Source organism: Maylandia zebra, linkage group LG15, assembly GCF_041146795.1.
Source record: "Maylandia zebra isolate NMK-2024a linkage group LG15, Mzebra_GT3a, whole genome shotgun sequence".
NCBI classification, from domain to species: Eukaryota; Metazoa; Chordata; class Actinopteri; order Cichliformes; family Cichlidae; genus Maylandia; species Maylandia zebra.
Window position 1 is genome coordinate 13,639,078 of NC_135181.1, and position 26,726 is coordinate 13,665,803.

Sequence of the window (26,726 nt, forward strand, 5' to 3'; positions counted from 1 at the left end):
TGAAAAGCGCTCCGATGTCTGTTACCCACTAGCTCGATAGCTAGCCGGGGGCAAAGCTCACTAGAGCCCGTGAGAACCCCGAACTCCGGGCAAATTGTTTTCAAACCCACCGCGTCTGTCGCTACTCAGGTTAAACATATATAAGTCACTTAGATAACTTAAAAATGTTATTGTTTGGCTTCTTTATAGTATTTCATTTATTCCTGAGTAAGTCAGTTTGGCTGAGATTAAAGTTATAGTTTTTACACAGCTGAATAAATGTCAAGCAGACAACTGATTATCAGAAGTGTGAGATGCTGGAGAATATACTCCAGTGTCCCGTTATATTTTAGATAGCAAGGAGTTTATTAAACTTCACCGAAACAATCTGCAAATTTCATTAAAATTTCATAAACTATCATCTTGCCTTTATTTTTAGTTAACACCCAAACACCCTAACACTTAAAGCTGTAAGCTAATGATAGTTATATAAGAGCAGATGCATGCTGGTGCAATAAGCTGTACGTTTTACCTTCAATGGATGCATGATCTGATTAGTATCGATGACTAGTCGACTATCAAAATAATCGTTTGTGGCAGCCCTAATTTTAATACAAAAAGACTCGGAATGCTCTAAATGTTCAGTTTCTTTCTGTGTGATGTTGGTGAGAGCAGATATCTTTAGTATGGTCATCTTACACTACTGTCACACTAGGAAAAACTAGTAAATCCCTGCATGAACAAAATAATTGTGCAGCGAACTTGCAGTCTTGTTATCTTTTAAAATGGTTTCTTGTCATTTGCTGTTTTCAAAGGAAATTTGCTGTTTTAAGATGGCAACAAAATGGCACAGCCATCAGTCTGCTTGTGTTTGGGACTCAGTGGGTCAACTTGGCAATTAAATGCAGTCTGTTTGTGATAATATGGTGATTAACTGTGATAAACTGGTAAAAATTGTAAATCTGTTGACATCTGTTGCAAATCTTTTGCAATCGCATGTGCAGAGCCAGAAACTCGTGGATTTGAAACAGAAATTCCTTCATAGTGACGTAGTTGCTGACTTTGACTTTAATAGATGACTGAAGCCCGCAGTGTTAGTTATTCTGTGAATGAAGGGGGCTTAATAACACAAATAATGGTCATACTTTTTCCTTTTTGGGCTCTTTGAGTTTTGCAGGTAGATTCGAGTAGTGATGATGAACATCACACGTTTTTCTCTGGGGTCTGAATCAAAAGAGCCAAAGCTGTGTGAAAGCAAACTCAGCAAAATACTGTGACGGACTGTTATCTGTGTGTTGACTGAGGGCTTATATTGGCTGCTGACGAAAAAAGAAGAAGAAGAAAAACACTATAATTTTACCATGTTGGTGTTGCTTTTTCAAACAACGCCTGTCTCAATCCTGATTTTAGGCTGAACTTCATAATTAAATCCGGGCTGAATTTTAAATTACTAATGTTGGCCGAGAAGGAAGTCTGACTAGCAGCTGAGAATCGAGGTTTTTTATCAGGAGAGAACTTCTCGTCCAGTCAGCTGTGAATACTGCACCATAATCGTTATTTTGTATAGATTTCTCTCAGTACGTAAAAACACCCAAATGGCCCAATCAGACGCTGAGCTGGATGGTGTTATAGTAATAACTGTTATTGGGGAGAGAAGAGAGGGTCTAATTCCATTTAGCTGAAAAGATGTATATATACACATTGCAGGTGTGCGTTTCTACTTGCCCTTTCTTGCATTAGGGAGAGTTAGAAGATCCAAAGAAAACACACAGAAACTTGTGAAGAAGATTCTTGAGTGGCACCCTGGCGTTGCTGTATGCAGCTGCACTTACAAAACTATCTACAGATCTCTGTGTCTATTTAAGCTCTAATTAAACAATAAATTAACAATAATAATTCATATTTCCAATACAGCCACAGGCTGTTTTACAGAAAAAGTCTTTTGAGTTGTGTCTTCTGCTGCTAGTACATAGGGTTGGACAGTTTACATTGAGCTGTAAATAAACAGCAGCATGTGGGGAGGAAAAGGCTGAAGGGTGTTGGCACTGGCTATTATTATGCTCTAAACAAGCAGGAAGACATGCTCACATGCAAAAAGATACAAGACAAAAAAAACCCTGTCACTCTTTATTATTTCTGTGACTTGAAAAATGTTAGCCATGCATTGATGCCTCCTCTGTCTTTAAGTCTGTTCCCTGGGTGCTGATTTGTGCTTGGCTCAAGAGTTGATATCTCGTTCCATCCATCCACCCATGAGCAGGTTGCTATAGTAGAGAAAAGGAAACAATTTGAGCAGCATTTCTTCCTTTTATAGTTTGAAACCCTTGGAGGCTAAGAGAGAGACAGAGGGCACAGAGCGATGGAGAGGTAGAGAGGTGGGGCACCGAAGGGCCAGTCAGAACAAGGAGGCATTGTGTAGCCCCCCAACTGTGTTGGACTGACAGTCTGCATTACAGCACGCTACAGCAGCCTGCTCCCCAAAGCACTGCTAATCTGTTGCTTACTGCCCCTCTGGCCAGCTCAGGTAAAGGGGGAGGGAACCAGAGACGGGAGGAGACAGATTCCACGCGTTTTCCCCTAAGCCAAATAAATTTTTACCACCCAAACCTAGATTGTGTTTGTTGCTCTTTCAGCACAATTTAATCACAATAATAAAAAAAGAAACAAAAATGTGTGTAAAGTACAGACTGGATTTTCTTCAATAGCATTCAATGGCATTTGTAACTGAAGCTCTTTATAACTAAAACAAAGTAGGTTTCACCTTCAGTCTGTCCCTGCAGATCTGTCTGACTTTTTTGTAAAGGGAAAGGGATCTCCTTCCTAAGTGCCAGTGGACATCCTGCAGATGGTTTTTACTTTCGCAGTTCTTCTGAAGTTGTTCTGTTGCTTGTTTTCACAGAACACCCCACCAGATAAGCTTGTTAATTCCCTCCAAAAAGCTCAGCCTTTCAGTGCCCACCCACTCCTATGCTTTTTTCTTTTTTTCCCTTTTTTTAAGGGAAATATTTCTCTTTTTTGCCAAGCACATGCCTGAACTGTGATAGAGGTATGTGGTCTTGCTGTTAATGCATTAAGACTGACGATTGCTTTTGGAGGGAGTTTTGTGGGCTTTTGAGAAAAATAAAGAAGGATGAATGTAATACAGCAATTTGCAGGATTACAGCCTGCCAGACAGCCAGGCTGTTTTGATGGTGTTGCAAAAGGGTTTGTTATTTTTAATGCAAGAGTATTTTCAGCTTAGACAGCGTTAGGAAACTAGTTGATGGAAAGAAGGCTTAGAAGGAGAATTTTGACTGTACATTTCATTCTCATTTTAGGATGACTATTATAACGTACTATCATTTAAAATAAATTTTTTTTTACTAATGTCAAGAAAGATGTGAAACTTCACTCAAAAATAAAAGTAAAGCTTAATTAACTTCATTAATTTGGCTGCTGTGTTTCAGTTTCTATTTTGTTGTAATAACACTGTTTATTGACTCAGTCAGAGCTGAGCTCAATAAATCTTAAGCAGATAACAAAAATATCATTTTGTTGGTAATACCGTAACTGGTTAAAAGTGTAGTTTAAAGTAACATGACATTGTAACTCTTCAGCAGTCTGCACACTATTGTTGTATAGTAAAATTGAAATTGAAAAGAATTAGATGTATCTCAGGCTGAGCTTTGAAACTACTTGCTTCAAGTTCGGATCGGAAAGGAAATCAGTGGTATCGCGCATCACTAGTAAATTGTACTGGAAAGTGTGTTTTGATATCATGCATTGAAACCATTTTCTTGCAGATTTTACAAGTAAGCACGTACTGGACTCTTTTGTTTTTTTTAGATGTCTAATTTTTTGTAGCCAAACCACTTTCATATTATTCAAGTAGCTCTCTTTTTAGGTACTACACAGGCTGACACTCTGCTCTTGCTCTCAGACATGCCTGGGCTTGTGTTGTTGTTCTGCAGAAAAACATCACTACATCCTATCATGAGAAGGTTTTTAATAATGCATTAATATATTTTACCTTTGTCATGTATAGTATGATATGTAAAGGCCCCATCCAGGAGACAATTTTTCTAACTTAAATAATATTTAATGAATAAGACTGAAAAAAATCTTCTTAAACATGACTTTAATGTATGGTTTGATTCTAGAGCTGTAAAAACAAAAATTCTTGCTTTCTATTTCTTTCTTTCTTTTAGTTTTTTGGATAACAAAAAAGCTTAATTATGTCCATTACCATGATGACCATGAGTCCATTACCATGAGAGCATTGGCCTACTGATAAAGTTTCCCTGAGGACTCCTAACCTTCTAAGTGTATGCTAATTCAAGTGTTAATATTGACGTTCGTATTTTTGAAGAGCGATAGTTTTGCTGCTCTGTTGAAATTTGGACACGTTTCTTTGAAGTTTCCACGCTGTATAGCCAATTGTTACAAATTGTCATAAGTATTCTTGTCTAGCCTTCTCTCTGGCAGTTTAAATGAGTGCAATGAATTGTCTCAGTGGTGACCTCACTGTCAAAAGCTCACTTGTCCAAGCCTCAGGCTACAACTGCTCCAACCAGCAGTCACTTAAATCCAATCTGCTGTGATGATGGTGACTGAGGAAGGATACATCTGTCGTTCACTTTGTGACGATGAAGCTTACACACTGATGCATCTGTCTGGTGATTAGGGATATGCACTGTGACTGCCACCCAACTCTTCCAGACCGTAAAAGTGACCATTAAAATGACAGATCTGCCCTCCTCTGGTTCTGTCTGTCCATATTTTTCTCCATCTGCATGCAAAAGCCAGAGATATTCCCGGAACCCCAGTGCCCCTCACTCCTTCACCCTTCAACCCCATATTCCATCCCACCGTTTAAAAAGAAACACACATGCTCTGAAGCTTGGAGTGGAAGTGTCCTCCTGCCTTGTGCCCTTTGACCCTCTGAGGTCACAAAAAGAGGCACGTGCTGACAGAGGTCATGGGAGTGTCCAGTATTTGGGTTTTGATGATTCCCTAAGGCAGACTTAGCGGCCACTGTCATGCCGTGAGGACATCCCCAAGCTGAGAGATTTATACCCATTCAGCACCCTCGGGACATCTTTAGACAGCAGACCCACAGGTGGACGTCCTCTGATTGTCTGCAGGGGTCGGCTCTTGTCAACAATCTAAAATATCAAGCGTGACCTCGTTGCTAAGATGACTTTAGCTGTCAGGGCACGCTCCTCCTGTGCTTTCATATAAAGCAGACTGTCCAGTGTGGGGTTTTTTCTTTCCCTTATTGTGATAAACAAGCAAGAAAAAGAAGTTGTTGCAAACTCCTTGTCCCTCCTGGCATGTGCATGACTTAGCATGTGACATTCCTCGCTAGATCATTCATTTTAGTAGCATTTTATGCACCCCTGGAAGAGTGGGATTCATGCCTCTATTAGAGTTTAAGCGACTTGCAGAGTTTCAGGCCGTAAAACGCAGACACATCATTATAAGCCTGCCAGTGTGCTGCTTTTGGATTCATACATCATGCTGTGAACAAATAAATGAGCTGTGTTCGGAAAGGCTGGGGGCAGAGCGGGCTGTAGACGTTCGTTTGTTTACTTATACATGAGTCTGTTGGTTTAAATGTGAGTGTGCGTGTGTGTGTGTGGCTGCTTGTTTGTGTGTGAAGGTGTTAAAAAGATAAGCTATCACCGGGAGGAGGAAAGGACCAGGAGAACAGAGTGTTTGTGTTTGTGTGTCTGGTTTTAATGACTTCAGCTGCTTGGTTTCTGGTCTCTCTCTCTTTCTCTCTCTCTCTTGTTTGAGGGGAGGAAGGGTAGATGTGTAAGCAACTCCGATTTTCAAAATAAGGCGACCATTGCCCGAGGGTATTGATACACACCATGAGGCCAACCCGTGCTGTTATTTTTAAAAAGTGGGATAAACAAGTTAGCACACAGACCTTTTCTTCCCTCTGGATTCCAAACCAGAGAATTTTGTGCACCAGTGAAACTGATCAAAGCACAGGAATTTTTTTGTTTGCTTTTTTTTCACATCTGTCTAAAATGTTAGAATCAGTGTTGCATTTACCCATATGCTCACAGTTTTGCCACTGTGTAAAAGACAAGTAAGAAACACACACAAGCATACCCACAGTTGAATGTCATGCTTATAAATCTTAATGCAGCAAAACCCTCAGCTTGTCTTCTAACATCAGTTTACCCACTCTTTATTTTCTCTCTCCTTAGGTTTTCTTTCTCTTTTTGCCACATGTTCTCCAATTTCATTAGCTATTGTTTGATCAGTCAAACAGCAAAACTAAATGTAGTGCACACAGCGTATGTAAAGTGCATGTCTGTTAACATGCTCAGGAAAGGCAACACTGCACCGGTTAGACCTCAGTCACACAGACCTTGAGACTGGTCGGCGGCCCCTTTGCGACAGCCAGTTGCTAGGGAACAATGGGAGCAGCTGGCTAGTTAAATGTGTTGCAAAGAGGATGTGGCTGCAAAAACCTCTTTGGGATTGGTTTGATTCATAGCAGATTAATTGAGGAATGCATTTTTTAAAATCCAAATCAGAACAGTTTAGCAGTGAGGACTGTACATGGCATGTTTACAAAAGCAGTTCGGCACTTTTCCTTGACATTATATTTTTGTGGTGCGGATGCCATTATGTGTGTGTTTTTAGTAGCATCCATGTGAACATTTGCTCATTTATCTAGGTTGTTTTTGATATAATTTAGTAACTTAGTTTGCCTTACCCAGCTGTAGTAGCAGAAGATGGCCTGAAGATGTGATTTACAACTAATGGTTGTTTTACGACTCTGCTTAAAAAGAATTAAAATATGAACTAAAAAATGCAATGTTGTTGTGCATATACATTTTTAATTTTTTTTACTTTGATATTTAAAAAAATGTTGAGATAAGTTAAATATTTTAGCCTTTGAAACTCTACTACGAGTAATCCTTGAAGGGCTTTTCTGAACTGAGGGGTATATGTCATAATATAGGTGTGCTTGTAGAACAAAGCGACTGGGTGTGCATCAGTAGTTAGTGAAGGTGGTCTTTGTCTATCTACTGTCTACCATTGAAAAAACCTAAAAAAACCCTCTTCCAATGGTCATTAAACCACGTCTTTAACGATATACACTGAGGTGACAAGACTCGTCATTAAGGGTACAGGGGTGGTCAATAACTCTCGTCTTTATGGGAGAAAGAGTTAAGCAATGTAAACAAACCTGGCAGAGAATCTTACTATAAATCAGATACATTTTCAATAGAATACAATTACAAGACTGGAGATAGTAGGACTTTCTTGAGAATGACCATCGATTTGCGAAAGACTTGAAGTAAAACAACATAAGTCAAGAATTTGGAGGGTTTGTCTTTAGTTGTTCATAACACAGTTAAAGCAAGAATCTGGAGAAATCTTTGTAATCCAAGTAGAAATTGTAACTGTCCTGTGCTCGTTTTGCAAATTGTCGCATGTTGCATGGTCATAATTCAAGTAGCAGGAAGAGCGGGACTATCTGGGTTGTTGTCAATGCACAGTTTAAAAGCAGACTCTGTGATGGATTTGATGAGAAATTTGCACATCTTTGAATGCCAAGTAGTGCATTTAGAGACTCATAAGGCAAGACACTTTATGCACATACATACTGGTTTTCCTGCAGTCTGGACTTGTCACAAGTCCGCAAGACATTTACTGCATCATGAAAATGAAAAGTAGGACAAAAGAAATAGTTCAGCAGCTGAAACTTCATATCAAACATTTCACTTTTAAAACAGCAGTTTGTCTCCTTCTTATGGCGTGTTGTTAAAAGAAGAGGTGATGCAACACAGATATGAGCTCATTCCAACATTTTTGAATATGACTTTAAAGAAAAACACAGCTTCCAACAACCAATGAAAAGGTGTCAATATTTGATCATTTCTAGGCTTATCAGTCAAAAAGACATTCTGTTTCCCAACTATTTTCAAGAGGAGCGGTATTTCAAAGTCATGCTCTGCTCCGGGCCTTTGCATCTCATCTGTCGTTTAGGAAATGTAATTACTACAGGGCCTAAAGCCACCAGCATTGGCCTTTGGACCTCTGCTGCCACATCCTGTGAGTGGTGGCTTTTAGAAGCTCTGTCTTCCTCTCTCCATACAGCTTTCTTCCTCAGCAAAAAAAAAAACGGTCATTGTTTTTCTGTTCTTGTTTATTTAAACCACCATAAAGCATTAAATTATTAAGCTCCTTCTCCAGCATTCATCTTATTCTTTGCTTCCCCCCCTCTTCATTCTCTTCTTCCTCTTTTCAAGTACCAGACTTCTCCAGAGCAGTGCTGGAGTGTGGCCCGTGTCTTTGAGGCAAACCTCATCTCTTCCCCGAAATTACCACTTAAAGGGAATTCCTTTTCCAGCAAGCGAGCCTGCAGCCCTCCATCTTTGAACATTTGATGGTTTGATAGCTATAATTTGCTTAAAATAACACCAATAAATTTATGAAGCGGCAAATAAATGCCTAATGCACCAAGATGAAACGCAATACAGCCTTTCATGCTGTAGCGCTCGGGAATGTCTTTATTATTTAGTTTCTGTGGAATGTTTTTTTGAGGTCTTGTTACAAATATACTTTATCATATGTGAATGTTCTTGCACTTTTAGCTTATAGTTACAGCCTGTCAATTATCTCTAAAGTACAGTTTAAGCAATCACTTTTGTGGCATTAGGCTAAGCTGTAATCTCACAATTTTCTGCAATGTTATACATACTCGCCCAGTACAAGAGGATTTACATTACTGCACAAGCACCATAACACTGACTTAAAGGAGTAAGCAGCTAAAAAAGAAGCAGCATTAATGGTATTATAACACGTTGGTAGCATTTGCAATACTTCTGTCTTTCTTCAGGCCTGGCCAATAGGAAAAAGCGGCGTCTTTCAAAAACCGGGGAAAGCCCTGAGCATTAGTAACTGACAGACTTTGTAGTCGAACCGCTCCCCCTCTCTTTTATTCACCTCCACCTTCCCCTCAGTTCATGTCAGAAGTACCTGTCGTGCTCATTCTTAGCAGACACTGAACACCCCAGCTTAGTGTACCAAAAGTGAATTAGTTAGCTTCCTCTTAGGCTGACCTGAAAGGTGAGACAGGTAAGATTTCAGCTGAGGCTCCAGCTTGTGTGAGAGCACTTTATATAAGCTTTTCATCAGTTTGTACAAGACATGAAGGCAATCTTTTAAGCTTGTTTACCCACACCCAGGTGTAAATTAGCAAAGGCATTTGATATGCACTAGTTTGCGTACTAGTACTGATCCCTTGAGAGAACCACTATGCCAGCTGGGGTTTTTGTTATGTGATGTTGACACAACACAGCAGACCACCACTAATCTCCATCATACGTGACCTGCTCCAACCCTGGGTCAGACTTAAGGGTCATCACATGACCAGATATAGGGGGCTAATAATCGCAAGAGCCTCTGTTTTTATGCTTCATGACTGGCTGTGACAGTGGACATTATTTCCTGCTACCGGGATAAATTGCATAATGTGACAAAATCCTATTCGTGTAGGACAATAAAAAGACAGGTGCTGTTAACAAATCCCCGTGTGTACTTGTGCAGGCGTTAAATTAGCCTTTCAATTCAGTTCATGACAAGAGTTGAGCTGTTTTTACACGTGACGCATCAGAGCCACAGCCTCCTGTCTTTTAATGAGAGAATAAACAAACCAGTAGACATAATAGTGCAGCGCTTTTGTCAAGAAAAAGGGCAGAGAGCTAGTTAAATAGGGAGTCTGCCCCCCACATGAAAAAGAACACAGGGGAAAAGGGAGGAGGAAAGACGCCTGGGTGTTCCTGCAGCATTGTCGAGCCTTGTGCCTTTGAGGGACACCTGTCATTGGCTGGGCAGTTCACACAGGTGCCTTAACGCCGTCTGATTTGTTGTCCTTAAAATGAGGCTTCAGTCAACAGGTAATGGAAACAATGATGACGATCTTGAAGAAGAGAGCGAGGCAGAGTGGAGGGAGGGTGTAGTGGTGGAGAAAAAATGGATTCTTTAGAAGGCACCTGAGGGTTTTGTGTGAGATAATCTGTTTGCCTTTTACTCACAGTCCTCCTTTTGTCGGGTGGAGGAAGGCGTATCGATGTGTTTGCGGTGCTCAGACTGTTGCTCAAGGATCGCTCTCTCAAGAAACTCCTCCTGCGAGTGGTCCGTTCAAATTCACTTATCTATCCTCAGTCCCCTCTCATTTACCCCTTTCGTAACCTCGGATGTTTCCATGGCTACACAACCCCAGCCAAGGCCTGGGTAGCTGGAGGGCCGCGCAAAATCGTGGTCTGTCACGGCACTTTGCCAAGAACCAGTTCCTAATAATGTGATACTGTTACACCATCACCCACACCCTGGTTTCAGGATCCAAACAGCAGGGCTTGTTCCTACCACGTTGTTTGTGTTGACGTTTTGCATGCATGTGTGTGTGTGTGTGTGTATTTATGTGTGTGTGGTCCAACTGCTTGGGGAATGCCAAGTTCCCTCTCACCCTGTGTGGAATGTGGCATGCAAAGCAGACCTGTGTGGTTGTGTGTGTGTGTGTGTGTGTGGAAGCAGGAGATTAGAGCTAAGACCAAAGAATTAAAAGAATCAAGGGCAATAATGATGTGAAAAGTGTAATTTATAAAACACACCTAATTCTAATTTATCTGACAGCTGCAGCTACTATCAGCTTTTTCTGTGTGTGTGTTTTTTAGCCGTTTGGGTCACTGAAAAACTCCTTGCACTGTGAAGATTTCATAAACTCTGTTTCTGCATCTGTGTGTGAGCAAATAAAACAAAGATTTTCTCTTGTAAGTCACAGGTGTGTGCCTATCTCCTGTACTGACATCAGACCGTGCGGTTACTGTTTGTAGGCTTTGTTTGTGGGGGGTTTACACGTGAATGCAGATAGTTTTCAGACTAAAAGCATTAAACGCCCTTTAAAAAAATACAGCCTGAATTCTAGTTCCGGTATCATCCTGTATCAGACCACTATATCTCACCATTTCTCAGCTATTAAACATTTCAATTATTCTACCTATTACCTTACCATTTGTACTATTTGTCTACTTGTAATTACATGACAATTTGTGACTAATTTCACATATTAATCCATTATGGTTAGCTAACAATTTTGTTTGTATTAGAAATCAATGTAATTCCTTTTCCTTGTTTTCACCAATTGTTAATTTATACTGTTTGCCAACAGTCTGTTATACTCTTTGTGAAAATAATGACAGTTTATAATCCAGATAAGCATTTTAAACTGTTAGCCATACTATAGGTATTTTTAATAATTTATTAACTATTTAACCATTATGGTTAGGTAACAGTTTTGTTTGTGGTCTTCGATGACAACTTAACTAGATTATCCATACTTTTATATTAAATCATGCTTATCATACCAAGAACTATTTTTTTTTACCTTCATTGTCCCATATATTTAGAAACATTTCCAGCTTTTTATTCAAACGTATTGTCTTTTAATATCTTATTCATGAGTTTAGCTAGTTGCTATATTTCAGCGATATCAATTATAAACTTTTTCCTCAGTTATCTATACCATTAATGCTTTTTACATATATGTAAAACAAGCTGGGTCTATTTTTGTTCTGTTTTTGCCCATTATCTTTCTTAAGTCCCAAATTTCAACAGCTTATTAACCTAAATTCTGAAAACTCAGATCAGTTCAGTTCTTTTAGTTATTTTAACAGCTGAGTTGATCATTCCACCTATACTCTGGCTAACCATACATAACCTAGCACTTCAACAATGTCTTATAGAGCCTCTGAATTGTAAATTTAGGCAAAAAGTCCCCCACATGCAAATCCAAATGCTTACGTGCTCATTATTCAGGATGTTTTGTGTTTTTTTCTTTTAACCACAGCCCAACAACTTAGTATCTCACAAAGATAGAATCACCCAAATGCATGCAGGTAATATATACAGCTGTTACAGTAGTAAATTTAAAAGTGATCTATACCATCGCAGTATTATGGCACATCTACCTTTTCTCCTTTATCACATCACAGCCACAGGTGGAAACCGGTTACTGTGAGAAATGGTGGTTTAATAACCATCTCTATTTAGAGCGAGGCTGACCTTTCTACACCCAAGACTGTCTCCTGTTTCCCCTCTGCCTCTTTATCTGTGGCCATGGTGATAAGGGCACAATGTGTGTGTTTTGTGTGTATGTTCTGCAAGTCCACATCTGCTAATGTGTGTGTTAATGAACGCTGTCTTGGTGTTATTTCCTCTTTTCTACCAAACCCTAACCAAATAAAGGTAATTGAATGAGAGTGCGTCCACTTTGTGTGTGAACATGTGTGACTTTACTCCTCTGTAAACATGTTTGCAGAGCATTAACTGCAGAAAGAAGGCTGAGCTTACGTTGGAATGTGTTTTCTTTTGTTGAAAAGTAGCTCTTTAACATATTTTACCACCTGGATTAACAAAAAGTGGCTGCGTTTCCTTTTAGATATGGCAGACCTTTATAACTTCAGAGAAAAGAGATTAACTCAGTCCTTAAATTTTGGATTTTACAATTCCAGCCAGTTTTTCAAATGGAAGAAGCAAAGTGTTCTTTGGCAGCCAGCTCATAAATGAGCCAGACGGTCGAGAAAGACATTATATGGCAGCGGCCAAGGGATCAGCTCTCTTCTTTATCTGTTTCCTTCTCACAGACTGGAATGTTAATGGTGGCTTTGTGAGGAGTCCTCTGGAGTGACTGACAGCCGAGTGGCAGCTCTCAAAGACTCTTAATGGAAGAAAGAAACCTTTTCTTTAATTTGAAGCAGCATCTGAGTTCCTTGTTTCATGAAATGGTTATATAACATGTCTATTCACATGAACTGCCTTGCATAGTGCAAGAAAACATGGTTTCCAGCAAACAAATGAGATGCTAATAGATATCGAACATGTGGAGTTGGACATTAAAGGTTTACGAATAAGAGACAACAGGTCATTCCAGAAAGACTTTGTTTCAGAATTGTTCTTGGATCAATATTAATTCAGTTCAATTCCGGTGCAAAATCTTTCTATAAAAGAATAATAGTTTCATGTTTTAAAAATCATACTTTGCACATGTTTTTATAATATAAAACACAGCAGTTTGTTCTGTAGCGATAACAAAAGGGCTAAAACTTACAGCTGAATAAGATAAATCTTTACTTTCTTTTTTGCTGCACTAGTCAAGGCTTTAAAGGCATCTTTGAGCTGGAAGCAGTGATGTAGTTCTTTAAATGAAGGCTAGGCTAGCATGGTTACAACTCTCTGCATATGGAAATGGGATGGAATAAGAGATTAAGTAGTGCATCATAAAATTATACAACTCGAGAATGCTTAAAATTGTTAAGTATCAAGAAATTAATTATCAACAGATGGCACTGTTTAATGTGCAATAAATGAATGTCTGCGGTTCTGCTTTCTTGCTTTCTCACAGGCTATCTGTCCAAAGTGTTGAGGAACTACACAGCGAGGGCTTGTGACGGAGACTTCCTGACGGTGCGCTGCCCTTCGCGTGCCACCATCACCATCCAGTCAGCTTTCTATGGAAGAAGAGGTGCTTCTGATCCCCAGCAGTGCCCTCAGACCTACCAGGCCCTCCTAAGCTCCTATAAAGCTCGGGAGGATGATCGATATTGCTCTGTGTCCACTGCACTACAGGTAAATAGCCAGGCTCATTCCTTTTGCGCTATTACATCATCATTATTCACAACTGTATTGAGTTGGTATTTACCAGACTTTTCCTAAGAATAAAAAATCTCCTCCCACATTTGGCATCCCGCCTTCTGTAAGTCACTTCTTAATGCACTGCCTTTCTTTTTTGGGTTGAGAGAAAGTGTTCTGTAAAAGGTTCAAATTAGCCAAGGGTTAAACTCTGGAGAACCAACGATTATGTAATGCTTTGTGGGAACGTTTTCCGGCAAATTACACTCTCTAAAGAGGAAGCAGGCTTGTATGTTCCTGTGACACAAAGCGATTTCATGGGGTCTTTGCTTTAGCATCCTCTCCCAAATTGGGATGCGGCTGGACAAGGAGACCTGCTTTGCAGCACCAACACAAACACACACAAACACATCCTGTTCGGCATTCATTCAGTTGTTCGGTTTATTCTTAGGCTCCCCTGCCTTTTAGCATCAAACACCCTCCGTTTCCATAATAGATAGGGCTGCCATGAATGCACAGACACAGAGGCTGCATTGTGTCGAAGTGAGAGAATGACTGCCGTGCCACCCACATGAGCACCACCTGTTCGTGACCTTTGGTTTGCTGGCCTTACAGAAAGAATGCCTCCATCTACTAATGCTTGTTTAGTGATGCCTCAGGTTGACCAAGTGACATTTGTCCTTATCTTTTAACCTAATTATTTTCAAATCCCATTTATACTGATTCATTACTTTTTGTGCAATCAAACTTTACACCATAGAGATTTTGCAAGTAGCAAATATTTAGAATTTTTGCTGTAAAAAGGCAGATTAATCAATTCATTTCTGTCTGCCAGTAACTGAGTTCATAATTGTTTAATTAACATAACATAACTTTCTCACAGTGAAATTTTGGCAATAGCATTCAATAATATCTTTTTTTTTTAGATTTTCAGCATGTAGTCTGATGGATGTGAAAATTCAGCCTTTGCTGTGTGCTTAATCTGTGATATGTAGAGTCATTCTTTGGTGTATTCAGTAAAAAGCTTTGTCTTATTTTGTATTCTTTCTGACTGTCAACACAGTTGGCACTGAAACTTGTCTGGGAAGATGAACACCTTCACTGAGCCTTCTAAGGTTACTTATTGTCACCAGATTCATGCTCAAAAGGGGAATTTTGGTGTGTGGCGGGGAGATCCTCTCAAAAATGAGCGTGATCTTATTTATTTCCTATTTGAAAAGCTGTGAAAAGACTTTAATTTGTTGCTATGTGGATTAAACGGAGCTGAAGCAGTCTGATAAAAGAGACCAACAATGGCCATCACTTTGCAACATAATTAATTCTTCAGCACGAACACATGTGGTCGTTTCTCCTAAAGATATCGCTCTTTAAAAAACACAAACTTAAATATACTTTGTAACAAACAGGATCAAATATTGCATTTACTGCCTGTTTGCAAGCATGGATCAGTACCCAGCCATGTGCATGTTATTAATGTAACAGCTAATTCAATTCAGTGGTTTACTGTGTTTTTTTGTTTATGTAATACAGTGGACGTACACAGAAGAATAAGACTTCTCATTCAGTGCTTATTGTTTCATTATTTGATTTGGTTTTCTTGTTAGATCTGCTGACAACAAAAAGTATATTTCCAGACGTATTAGTCTTAATTGGCACCACAGTGAGGACCTTCTTGTCTATTTAGTGTGTTTTTAGGTGGAAGTCCACAAATTACGTTTGTTATCTTACCCCGGCACTATTTCAGTGGTAATTCATGTCTCTTTCCGTGCTTTTTCATAACTAATGCAACTCTTTTAATATTTAATTTAAGGGAGGCTCTGAACTGAAACCTTTCAGCTATTCCTGTGTGTTGGATTGGTCACTGGGCTTATAGCAGGCTAAAACATGAGAAAACGAAGTGGGTGAACTGATGCCATATACCCTAATAGCTATAAGCAACCTGTTTGAAGTGGTTTTAGGGTTTTTTTGCTGCTGGTCTCACTATCATTGGCTTGTTGTTTTCCCTCTAAACGTGCCTTTGTTCTTCTCCCGTTTTGTGTCACTTTGCTTCAGAAAATGCAGGACGAGTGCCAAGACAGAAGGAGCTGTCAAGTCCTTGTCAACAGCCGCGTGTTTGGGACGGACCAGTGTCCTGGGAGCAGTAAATACCTAATTGTCTGGTACAAATGCAGACCGAGTAAGTCCCTCGTCGCCCCGCGTTGTGACAGTGACAAAAATCTCTGTCCCTCCCTGTGCTTGAACCATTCTTTCTTTGTTTCCCCCCCTCACAACGCCAATACACAATACACAAGGGTGGTGTCAGGTCAAAACCAAACTAGTACACTAACAATCAAAGGAAATCCCAAATCAACCTTTAAAATTGTGTACCAAGGCTCTCCCCTGTAGCCACTTATAAATATCTGAATTTGAAATAGAAATTGGGGCTGAGCTATACTTTTTAATATATTACAGGTGATGATTATGCTTTTTCATCATTCTGTGAGGTACATGCCCGTAGAGTAGATGCTCATAATAGGTTTTTCCAACACAGCTGGACTCTTTACTGACTCTTTACTTTATCTAGCATCAGGATGTGGTATGTGTAGCTAACCCAAAAGCCAAAGTGCCATTGTTTGTCATGATAAAGCACTATGTCAATTAGTGGACATGCTATATATTTGAAATCAAGTATATTGGCAACAATTGAGGAATAAGGCTGGCTGCACAGGCAATACTGAATCTGCATCAATCAGTACTGGACACTGACAACCATATGTTATAGCCTCATACTCACTGGATGAAGAGACTATATCTGTTGTGATCGTGGCTGTCTAATCTGTATCTGTTATAAAAAACCTCAGATGGAAGGAGCTAGCTAACACCTCTCCAGCTGTGACTGGAGACCTTCTATAATATGTTATAACTATAGAGGCCATCTTTCATCTTAATCTGTCATTTCTGATTGAATTTAATTCTCTTATTTTCTGTTATTTTTATTAGCATGTATTTCTATTCGTATGTTCGGCACTTTGGTCAGTGGTTGCTGTTTTTAAAGTGTGTTATAAATAAAGTTGGTATGGCTTGGCTTGGATGACATTCATGGTAGCATGCAGTAAGGAGCATTTTGCTGTTTCAGCAGCTTGACCGTTATATGGCAGCCTGTTAATAGTAACGTTTGGTCTTCAACTGGAAAAACATGCTGTGACTTTGCTTATCCCGTTTATATACTTTGCAGCAGGTAGACACATAGCTTTAATGCTGGTCAAAATTTTCTTAAGTATATCTCATTCATATATTGACGCTGTTTCACTCTAGCCTCACACTTTTGCATTTGCTACTGACTAAATTTAAGCTTTTTGTTTCAGATGGAAATCCCAAACAATACTCTTGAGCATAAGGGGGTCAGACCTGGCAAGAGTATTTAAATGTATTTCTCATTTAACTACTTTTTGTAGGGAAAACCTTTTCTATAATTTTTCTATAAAGTCTGCATTAATTTAGGCATCAGTATCCGTGTGACTTCCCTCTGTGCTGCTTCTTTTATCTGAAAAACCCCCCGCTTTTTGCGTGCCTCGCTGTTTATCCTTGTCCATCGTTCCCCTTGTGATCCAGGAAGTTAAGAGTATCACTCCGGAGGGGAGCCACAGCAGTGCAGTAATCCCACCCTGATTCTAGTATTCATTCGTCGCTCAGTCCTGTGCTGAGCCGAGCCGCACTGAGCTGTGCAAAAGTTCACACAAGAGTGCCCACAACTCAGCATTAATCCACTGATCCCCCTGCCTTTCCTACTTGTTCCTTTCTCCACTGGACCCCAGGACCAATCAGCAGCTCTTTGTTCACTGTCACTTAACCAATGACTTCTCGGGGGGGAAGAGAGAAAGGCTGCATGGGGTGTTAGTGAGGTGCAACGGGCAGGTGTCACTGCCTCTGAAAAGAGAGGTGGCTAGAGGATGGTGTTAGTGAAGGAGAACAGGGAGGGTCTGAGACAGAACAAGAGTGAGTCCATCACAAAGAAGTATAACAAACTAGTCCTGAACATTTTCTTTGCTTTCTCTCTCACTTTTCTTTTCTGCATTCCTGTTCCACTTCCCACATGGATATAGAAACACTCTGCTGTTGTGTTTTTAGTTGCAGGCCAGTGGAGCTACTTCTTGCTGTCACAGGTCACTTTGGGTGGATGTGTCAGAGGAATGCCTCTGCATGGCTCTACATGTCCACCAATCTGTCCTCCCTCTGTCTCATGCCCATTACTCTGAATGAAAAATGGAGTCTGTGCTCTGCGCATATGATAAACTGCTAAGCAGAGGTTCTAATTTAGTGGTTCTAATTTGTATCTAATCAGCAAATATCCAGGAAATGAAAACTTATATCAAATATTATTAAATAATTTTTTTTTGGTTGACAAGCTTTCTTCTTTCTCTCTCTGTATCCACAGATGAGTATAAGAGTAAGGTGGTCTGTGAGGAAGATAAGATGAGGCTAAGCTGCAAACAGGGAATGCAGATCGCCGTCTACTCCGCCATGTTCGGCCGAACTCTGCAGGGCACCCTCGAGTGTCCCCTTCTCCACAGGAGGTCTCCATCAGTGGGTGAGAAACCTTCTTGTTTTCCTTTTCTGTCACTTCAAGTATGCAGTGTTTAAAAATCTACTTCGCTCTTGAAAGCTGTATTTTTTGGCAGTTTTTTTTAATAGTTCGTGATCATTCAATGACTTCCTTTTTTACAAAGGTGCCTCGATCGTGTGATTGTGTCATGTATTTTCATGAAAGGTGGCACTTTTTGCACATTTGTATCATTCCTCATATAATCAATTTAGGGGTCAGTCCGAGGTCAGGGGAGGAGTAATAAGTAAGGAGTCATAAAACAAGACACTAGCTTGGCTTGCAAATCAGGCCTACATGTGTTTGCATGAAGTTAAAAAGAGTCTCCTTGTCGTGCTAATGCTCTTATACATATTAATGAATGGGAAGAGTGCAACTTCAGGTCGCCGTTTTTTTGCTAAAAGACAAAAATGCCTTGCAGCGAAGACATAATCTAAACATTCAGGTGTCATTACATTGAGCAGATGTGAAAAATGAAAAGGTTTTAATAATGAGCGTTACACGCCTGGACTCGAACTCCAGTGAACCACAAAGAGAACTACAAATACAGTCAGGTTCAAAACACCTGCTGAATCCCCCCTTCATGAAATGTCTTTGACGTGGGCGATATTGCCTTGAGATGCTGTTGTGGTTTGGAAACCTTCATTCCTTCATTTCCTCCACTTTCTTTGACTGAGAGGCTCTAGAGCAAACACTGGTCTGTCACACCCATCCCTGATGTCATCTATTCAAACCTCTTTGCACTTCTTCCACAATCACTGGTTGATAATTTCACTTTTAGAAGTAATTTACCTTTTGTCATTTCATCATCTTGTTCTCGGAGCATTTTGAGATAAAGAAAACCACCACTGAGCATCATGTAGACACACACTAACGTGCACACATTGCCAGGGGAATGAGGAGGAATGTAGATCAGATGTCCCTGTCATCAAAAGCACTGAGTTTGGACTGTTGAAAAGGAACATATTGAGTTCCCTCCAAGTATGCATGTTTGTTATGTGCATGTGTGAGTGCATGGGATACCCAAATGTATCCCTGGCCTTGTTTAGAGGAATGTTAATGACTTTAAACTTGGATCCGTGGCAACTATTAGTATTAGTTTAACCACAGGTGCTGCTGTGGTGGCCTTGACCCTTTTGTCAGGTAGTCTTTTCCTCTGTACAAGGAGGAAGCATTGGACCAGACATGTGGCAAGTAGGTGTAGCAGGTGAGACAGGGCTGGTTTCAGATATGGTTTCAGACTCTGGGGTTAAATACAGTAGCTCTGAGTATTGATCAAAAATCTAATTGAAGCAGGGGAGACGTGGTGTTTACTGAAAAATCACATATTCACCATTAGTGTGTTTATGTCGACTGGAGACTCAGATACACACAAACGGCTGTTCGCCCACTTTATAGAATGAGTTTTCCTCTCTCCATCACATACACACATGTGTGTGCATGTAAACACTGCACTCACCCACAACCACCCCCTGAGCTGTTCCAGACAGTCTGGTGGTGCTGTAGTGGGATTTCCCCTGTCATCTCTATCTTTAATGTGGCTCTCATGTCACCTGGAGCAGGAAGTGAGGGTGTCTTAAGTGACAGCTTAGACAAACACTGTTAATTATTTCTAAATGCTTTCCCCCTTCTTTTTTTACCCTCCCGAAGCAGCGTGGAGCCTCAGCTGCATGTGTGTATTTGTGGTTCTGCATGTCTGAATTAATCTTGAGGTTGGCAGTCGCTGTAAACGCAAGTTGGTTTTGTGTCTGTTTTGAATTTAAGTTTCCTTAAATGCAGGTTCAAATGTGCTAAACGGAATAGGTTATGGTAATCTCTCAAACCTTCCTGGCAAAGTTGCAGCCTGAGGTGTGGGATCAACCGCTGAACTCACACAGCTGACTGCACGGCCCAGGTATGCTGTGCATAGTGTAATGTTAAGGAATATTACAGTGCTTTGCTTGTACACTGTTAGATGCACAAATTTAGACAATTTAACACTAGCCACCTGCCAAATAGACAGAAATTTTTTGTGATAACTTGTGCTAGCTGTTGTCTAACAAACAAATGTCTTCTGGAGGTAATTTTCTAGTCAACTTATTTAACTTAATTAGATTTGCCGCAAGGAATTTATGCCATGGAAAACCACTGTCTGCTTTCCTTTTGAATGCAAAAGTCCTGGAAAAGTATAGCAGGAAAAAACAAGTATGTACATAGACATGTACTCACAACACAAGGATTCTTTGATCTTGTCTTCTGGGTGGGAGTGGCGGAGTTGGACGGCTTTTGGCGGCGATGAAGAATCCTCAAAGTAAAGGGGCCTGCTTCAGCCCTCCTCTCTCATCTGCCCCATTACCACGATACATACCTCTTGACATCTAAATAGCCCCCCATGCTTGGCATGCAGGATCTTAGAGTGTGTTTTTTTTTTCTAAAATAAAAGGAAGGCCACTGTGCTTTCCCTTTTGAGTGTGTGCTTTGAAAACGATGGTTCAGACTTTAGTCTATTTGCAGGTTGGATACTAGATTATTGTGCACAGCTGCACACTTTAATACTTCCATTTTGGACTGCTTGTTCCATTTTTAGGGTGTGAGATACTTCACTGTAACTCTGTCTGTATTTATTGCAGACACTAATAGATGCAGAGCAGATAAGTAGCATGTTTATGCTGTTTTGGACTTTGCTGATATAGATATAGATTTATGTTAAATGTGCAGGTCTGTCTATTTAAATCAGTCCTGAAAGACCTGAGTTGACAGATTTCTGTCAACAAATTGTTACTGGTTGACTGTTTTTCCTAAAGTTTGCAAAAATATCATCAATGACATTTGTATACTGGCTATCATGAATTTCTCAGGCTGCATGTTTTCTATGATAACAAGCTCATGCAGGGTTAAGGTGATAACACACATAGCACACATACCAAATTCTCTGATTTGCTGGAATGATTGTGACATAACTTGCTATCGCCTTACAAACCCACACAAGCAAAATCCTCTGTACAGTACTGTGCAAAAGTCATCAAGCCCTTTGTATTTTACTAAGAATATAACAAACAATTGGAGTTATTTCTGGAAACATGCATAGGAGTACAGCATATGTGGCAAAAATAGAGTTTGTATTCAATATGACCACCTTTATTCTTAAACAGAGCCCGAACTCCTTTAGGCAAAATTTCTTATAATTTCTTTAAATAGTCTTCTGATCGCAGATTCAGCTAAAGTAATGGACACAAACTTTGTGTTTTTGTGACAGGCTGCTTGTAACAAAGTGCCTAAAGATACATTTTAAGTTGTTTGTTAAGTGTAGACACAATGCTGGTTCATCCCTTGAATTAGGTGCCTTTTTTATGCATGAATGATTCAAAGGTTGGTGTTAATTGGCTTAACCAACAAAAGAGTCATCTGAAAATGGTCAGGGACGAGGACTGGAATTAAAATGAGTGAAAAAGCAGCCAATGTTTAAAGAAAAACTACTATAGCTAAAGATGACTTAAAAAAAAACTCAAGTTCCTGCTCCTTGCAAGCAAAAAGTGATGATATGAGGGGTGGCTCAAGACTTTTGAAAAGTATTGTTTATGTCTGGCTGTAAAATATGTTTCCAGAGAAGTGAAAGAACATTTTGGGGTAAATGCGTGTGGTGTTACCTTGGGTAAAAGGTTGTCTGTCAATGTATCATTGACATCTACTGAAAGCATTTGGCGTGTGCAGATCCTTTCACCTTATCACCATATCTGAAAGTCGCTCTTCTATTACACAAAGAGTTTAAATCCCACAACAATGAGTTAAACCTCCCTATTAAATGATACGTATTGCCGATGAGTCAGAACGAAAGAGGAGTCGAGTGTTTTCCATCCATTGTCTTGAAATTCCAGGAAAGGTGTGCGTGGGTGGAAAACTTGGACTGTTATGGTGGTTGTAGTGACAATTCACTAGGAAAGGTTGCTGTACTCTTTGCACGTGTGTGTTCATTTGTGTGTTTGGATATGTATGTGCTCTGAGGTGTGTTGCGTTTATTTGAAAACACACAGTTGCTGTACACCAACCTCAGAATGTATGACAGTGAAAATGCACTAACCTTACAGGACATCAGGCTTAATACATGTGCTCTGTGATGAGTGAAACTCAAGATGTGGCTTTCTACTGGATAAATTATTATCTTTTTTTCTTTTAAAACAATTGAATGACATGAAATGCCACATCACACAGCTTTAGGTGGTTTCTCCACCCAGAATCGCCCTTTCATTGTATTAGGAAATCAGCTCAGTAACTTTTCGAACTGTGTAATTCCTTTTAAGAAAAGTACTTGTAGGTGCTTTTCTGTGTGTGACCTCAGTTTATGTTTCCTGCTGTAATTAGTCATCATTGAGAGTAAGTGTGTGTTTGTTTGTGTATGCATGTGAATCTGTGTGCATGTGTGTGTGTATCCAGGAAGCTCCTCCCTTTCCTCATATGCTGCTTCTCTTGACTATGGGCCTACTCTTCTGAGCTATAGTCCTGTCCTTGTTGGGTGTGTGGAGGATAGAGGGGTGGTGGCCCAAGCTTGGAAAATTGGAGAGGGTAAAGGTTAGAGGTAACAGGGGTTATTCATGCCGTGTGTATGTGTGTGTGTGTGTGTGAGAGAGAGGGGAACTGTTGTATGCTTGTCTCTCTGTGTTAAGACCACTAATGAGAGCCAGAGGAGGTCAGGCCCTTGGGAGTGTTCTTTTAAACTACATAGAAATTCTGTGTGTGGCTGAGCTGGTGAACAAAGAATACATGTGTGTCTCCATCCTCTCTATCAGCTCCTGAACCTCTAAGTCCCACCCCATTTTCTGTGAGCTCTGTGCTCAGCTAATCACCCAGTCAGCGAATCTAAGGTGCAGCTAATGGGGGTCTGTCTGTCAGTGGACTTGGCTTGTCAGGCCCTCCGGACAGGAAAAAAGAGCGGCAGAGAAAATTGAGGCACATTCGTCAGAGCAGGAGGTTATTGAACTGAATCAGAATCAGAATACTTTATTAAGCCCTAAGGAAATTATGTAATTATGTAACGGCGGTAATATATTTATATATTGCTATAAACAGTGATCATAAAATTAACTAGTACAAATGTACATATTGTAGAAAAATATAATGTGATTAATAAAGGAAATAAAAGCCAATAGTTACAACATTGATCTCTGTCATAGACACAGACTGCTTATCAGTTTGTCTTACATAAACAGATAATAAACTGCTAATATGGATAATAAACTTTCACATTAAACGCCTCCTCACCACTTTATTATGTACACCTTGGTAATACTGGGTTGAACCCCCTTTTGCTTTCAGACCTGTGTTATTTCGGCATAGATTCCTCTGAGATTCTGTTCCATATTAACATGATAGCATCACACAGTTGCTGCAGATTTGTTCTATGATGCAAATCTCTCATTTCACCACATCCCTTTTTGATTGAGAAGTGGGGATTGAGGAGGCCAACTGAGTACATGTTCAAGAAATCAGTTTGAGATGATCTAAGCTTTGAGACATGGTGAGTTATTCTGCTGGAACCAGCCATATTAAGATGGTTACTGTGCGGTCATAAAAGGGATGGATATCGTCAGCAACAATATTCAGGAAGGGTGTGGCATTGAAATGATGCTCAACTAGTACTAGGGTGTCCAAAATGTGCCAAGAAAATATCCCTCACACCATTATGCCACCATCAGCTGGCTGAACCTTAGATACGAGCCAGGGTGAATTCTGACGCACAGATTAAGCACATTCTGACGCTTCCTCTGAATGCTGCAGTAGAAATCAAGGCTCGTGTGACCGTGCAACTTTTTTCATCTGTTGTGCGGTTTTACTTAGATGTACCTGCACGTCAAATGTACTTAATGACTTGTACCATAGTCCTACTTCTGTCCTGTCCTCAGGATGCAGCTCAACATGTAAAGTCTGGCACTGCAAATTTAACGGTAAGGTAAGAAAATTAGTAATTTACTAAATCAAAACAAAGTTGAGTTGCCATTTTCATAATTTAAAAAAAATTATAAACAAATTAGAAACCAAGTTTTTCCCATAAGTTTAAGACTGATGGCAGAATTCAAATGAACTTTTTTTTTTTTACATTACTCCACATGTTTTAAGTGACAGCAGGAATTATTCCACCTTTGAGTTATGGTCCTTCATATCCAGTTACTCTCACTGGTTCCCACAGGCTTTCACCTCACTACATCCTGGTTGGGAATTCCACTATGTCAGCTCCAGCTGGGGGTGTACCCGTTTGATCTGTGTCCAGTTGAACCAACAGTGATTCAGGCTTACTTCATTGAGAAGCTTAATGCTTTGCATATGCTGTGACCTGTAACCACACAAGATTTATGGAACAGATTTCCCCGCAATTTAGTTATATAACATAAACTGTAAAATAAGTCTCCTGCTTATAAGACAGGCCTGCACGGTTACAGGCCATCCAAGGAATTCCCAATTTTGATATTATGCATGACCGCTAGATTACCCTCAAACACTTCCAGGCTATGACATTTAACCTTTAGCCATAATTTGTTGAGGCTTGCTGACACTTGAACCAAGTCTTAGCCAGCATGCCCTCGATAGCTTTTTTCTGCACTTCTCCTTCTGCGTGGGCCACCAAGACAGCCGAGTGTCCATTTTCAAAGGCTCATTTCCTTGTGTTGTTTTTAGGGGTTAGATGGCCCGTGGGGGGCCCGGGAAGCATCCATGTGGAACCAAGGGCCCTCCACATTCCCACAAGACCACAACAGGAGTTGATTAGTGCTTCTCACACCTTTATCCTTAGTGTCACTGGAGTCATGTGGAGATATGTAGAATGGGAATTCCACTGGGACTGCACCTTTGAGTACTTTTATATTTCCTTTGCTGCTTAACTCATTTGCAGATTATTGGCTTAGAAGTGCCATGTCATCTTCTGCAGCTGTGTTACAATTATGGAATAAAGGAATGAAATCAAAGCCAAAAAACGAGGAGAGGAGTTGGCTGGTGCTTAGCGATGATGTATGAGAGGCGTATCCATTACTTTGACTGGTCTCCATACACAAACACTCACACACCCACATGTATTGGATCAGATATCCTTTAGACAATGTAAGGCCTGCGGAAGGTTCTCTATGTGGGTCTGATGTGGACACAAACTCCATCATGGGATCTGAGATGTGTGTGTATGTGTGTCTTTGTAAGTGTCACGCCATCTAAGAACACAGAGCATAAGAAATGTAAATTGATAATAGTTATTGGGGAAGTAGTTTGGACTTTCAGTCCATTTATATAGAAAATATGTTAACAGAAATCTTCATTTTTTTAAAAATGCGTTTGCCTGTATTTTTAACAGAAATCCACATTTTACAATGCTAGTGGAATTTTTCTGTAGACTATAGTTGATGATCCAGTGGAATAGACATTACTGAGATGTGGGTTTTACAACAGAGTATTACATATGTTTCCCCATCTCTGTTTTTATTCCAGAGTGCCAGTCGTCCGTGGCTCTGCAGGTTTTGACCAACCGCTGCCAGGGAAAGAAAACCTGTCTCATCCGAGCTTCCACGAGAGAGTTTGGAGATCCGTGTTACGCTGGCACCAGGAAGTACCTCAGCGTCATCTACACCTGTGGTGAGTCCCCAAGAAACCAATACTCATGGTTTCATTTTTGCCTGCCACCAGGGGGTGATGTTTGCTAATTTATCAGCTGCACTCCTGCCCATCATGTTGGACCCCAGTTTCAGGATGAGGGACACTAAAAGGGGTTCTGCTGTAGTTGCAGAAATATGATTATCATCTGCGATGATCGTGGTTATGGTGAATAAATATGGGTAACAGGGGGATAATTTGTTAGGCTTATAATTTTTACTTTGAAAGGAAACTGAAACAATAAAATAATTTCGGAAATAGTTTTTTACTGAAATGAGGAAACTATTCGAGGATTTAAATGCTTCTACATGTATTTTCCACCTCAGATCTTTAGTGAAGAAAACTACATTAAGCACTGGATATTGTGTTTAGACCTTATGTCTGTGCGGAAGGATGAGATTAATGATCTTCTTCCTTTATCAGTTCCCCTCCCAAGAGCTAATCTGGACATGTCAAGACTGTAATTAATTAACCACATGCTTTAGACATGCACAAAAGTATACATACACAGACAGGAAGGGATCAATCAGCACCATGCCCGGGAATCTCTTAAATCCATAAAATCCATTTGCCCAAACACCCAAAGTAACATTCGTTCTGTTGTTTGCCTTGGCATTTCAATCTGAATTCTGAATTTATTTTATAGATTTTGAGATTTTTTTGTGTGTGGTGTAAGTAATTTTCTGCTGCCTTTCTGCTATACAGTTCTTGTCATTTCTTGCTTCAGGGGATAATCTGTATCTTGATGTTGTCATGAGAGTTTACAGCTTGTTTATAGTCTGGTTTTGGAGATCCTCCATGCTGAATCTCCAAGAACCGTCAACTGTGAGCTAGTCATTGCAGACAAGAATACGGAGACTGTTCAACTGTGTTTATGGAATCGTTTGGAATGAATCTGTGTCTGACCTCTCTTATCTGTCACTGA

General features: G+C 40.1%; 1 protein-coding gene across 1 annotated transcript in view; it reads left to right on the plus strand.

The window, feature by feature from the left end:
• Positions 1-26,726, plus strand: part of eva1aa (eva-1 homolog A, regulator of programmed cell death a) — a 72,816-nt gene that overhangs the window by 7,259 nt on the left and 38,831 nt on the right. Inside the window, exons 2-5 of the mRNA XM_004568780.3 lie at positions 13,391-13,614; positions 15,670-15,793; positions 18,032-18,184; positions 25,640-25,783. Of these exons, the coding sequence (XP_004568837.1) occupies positions 13,391-13,614; positions 15,670-15,793; positions 18,032-18,184; positions 25,640-25,783 (645 nt within the window). The remainder of the gene's footprint in view (positions 1-13,390; positions 13,615-15,669; positions 15,794-18,031; positions 18,185-25,639; positions 25,784-26,726) is intronic.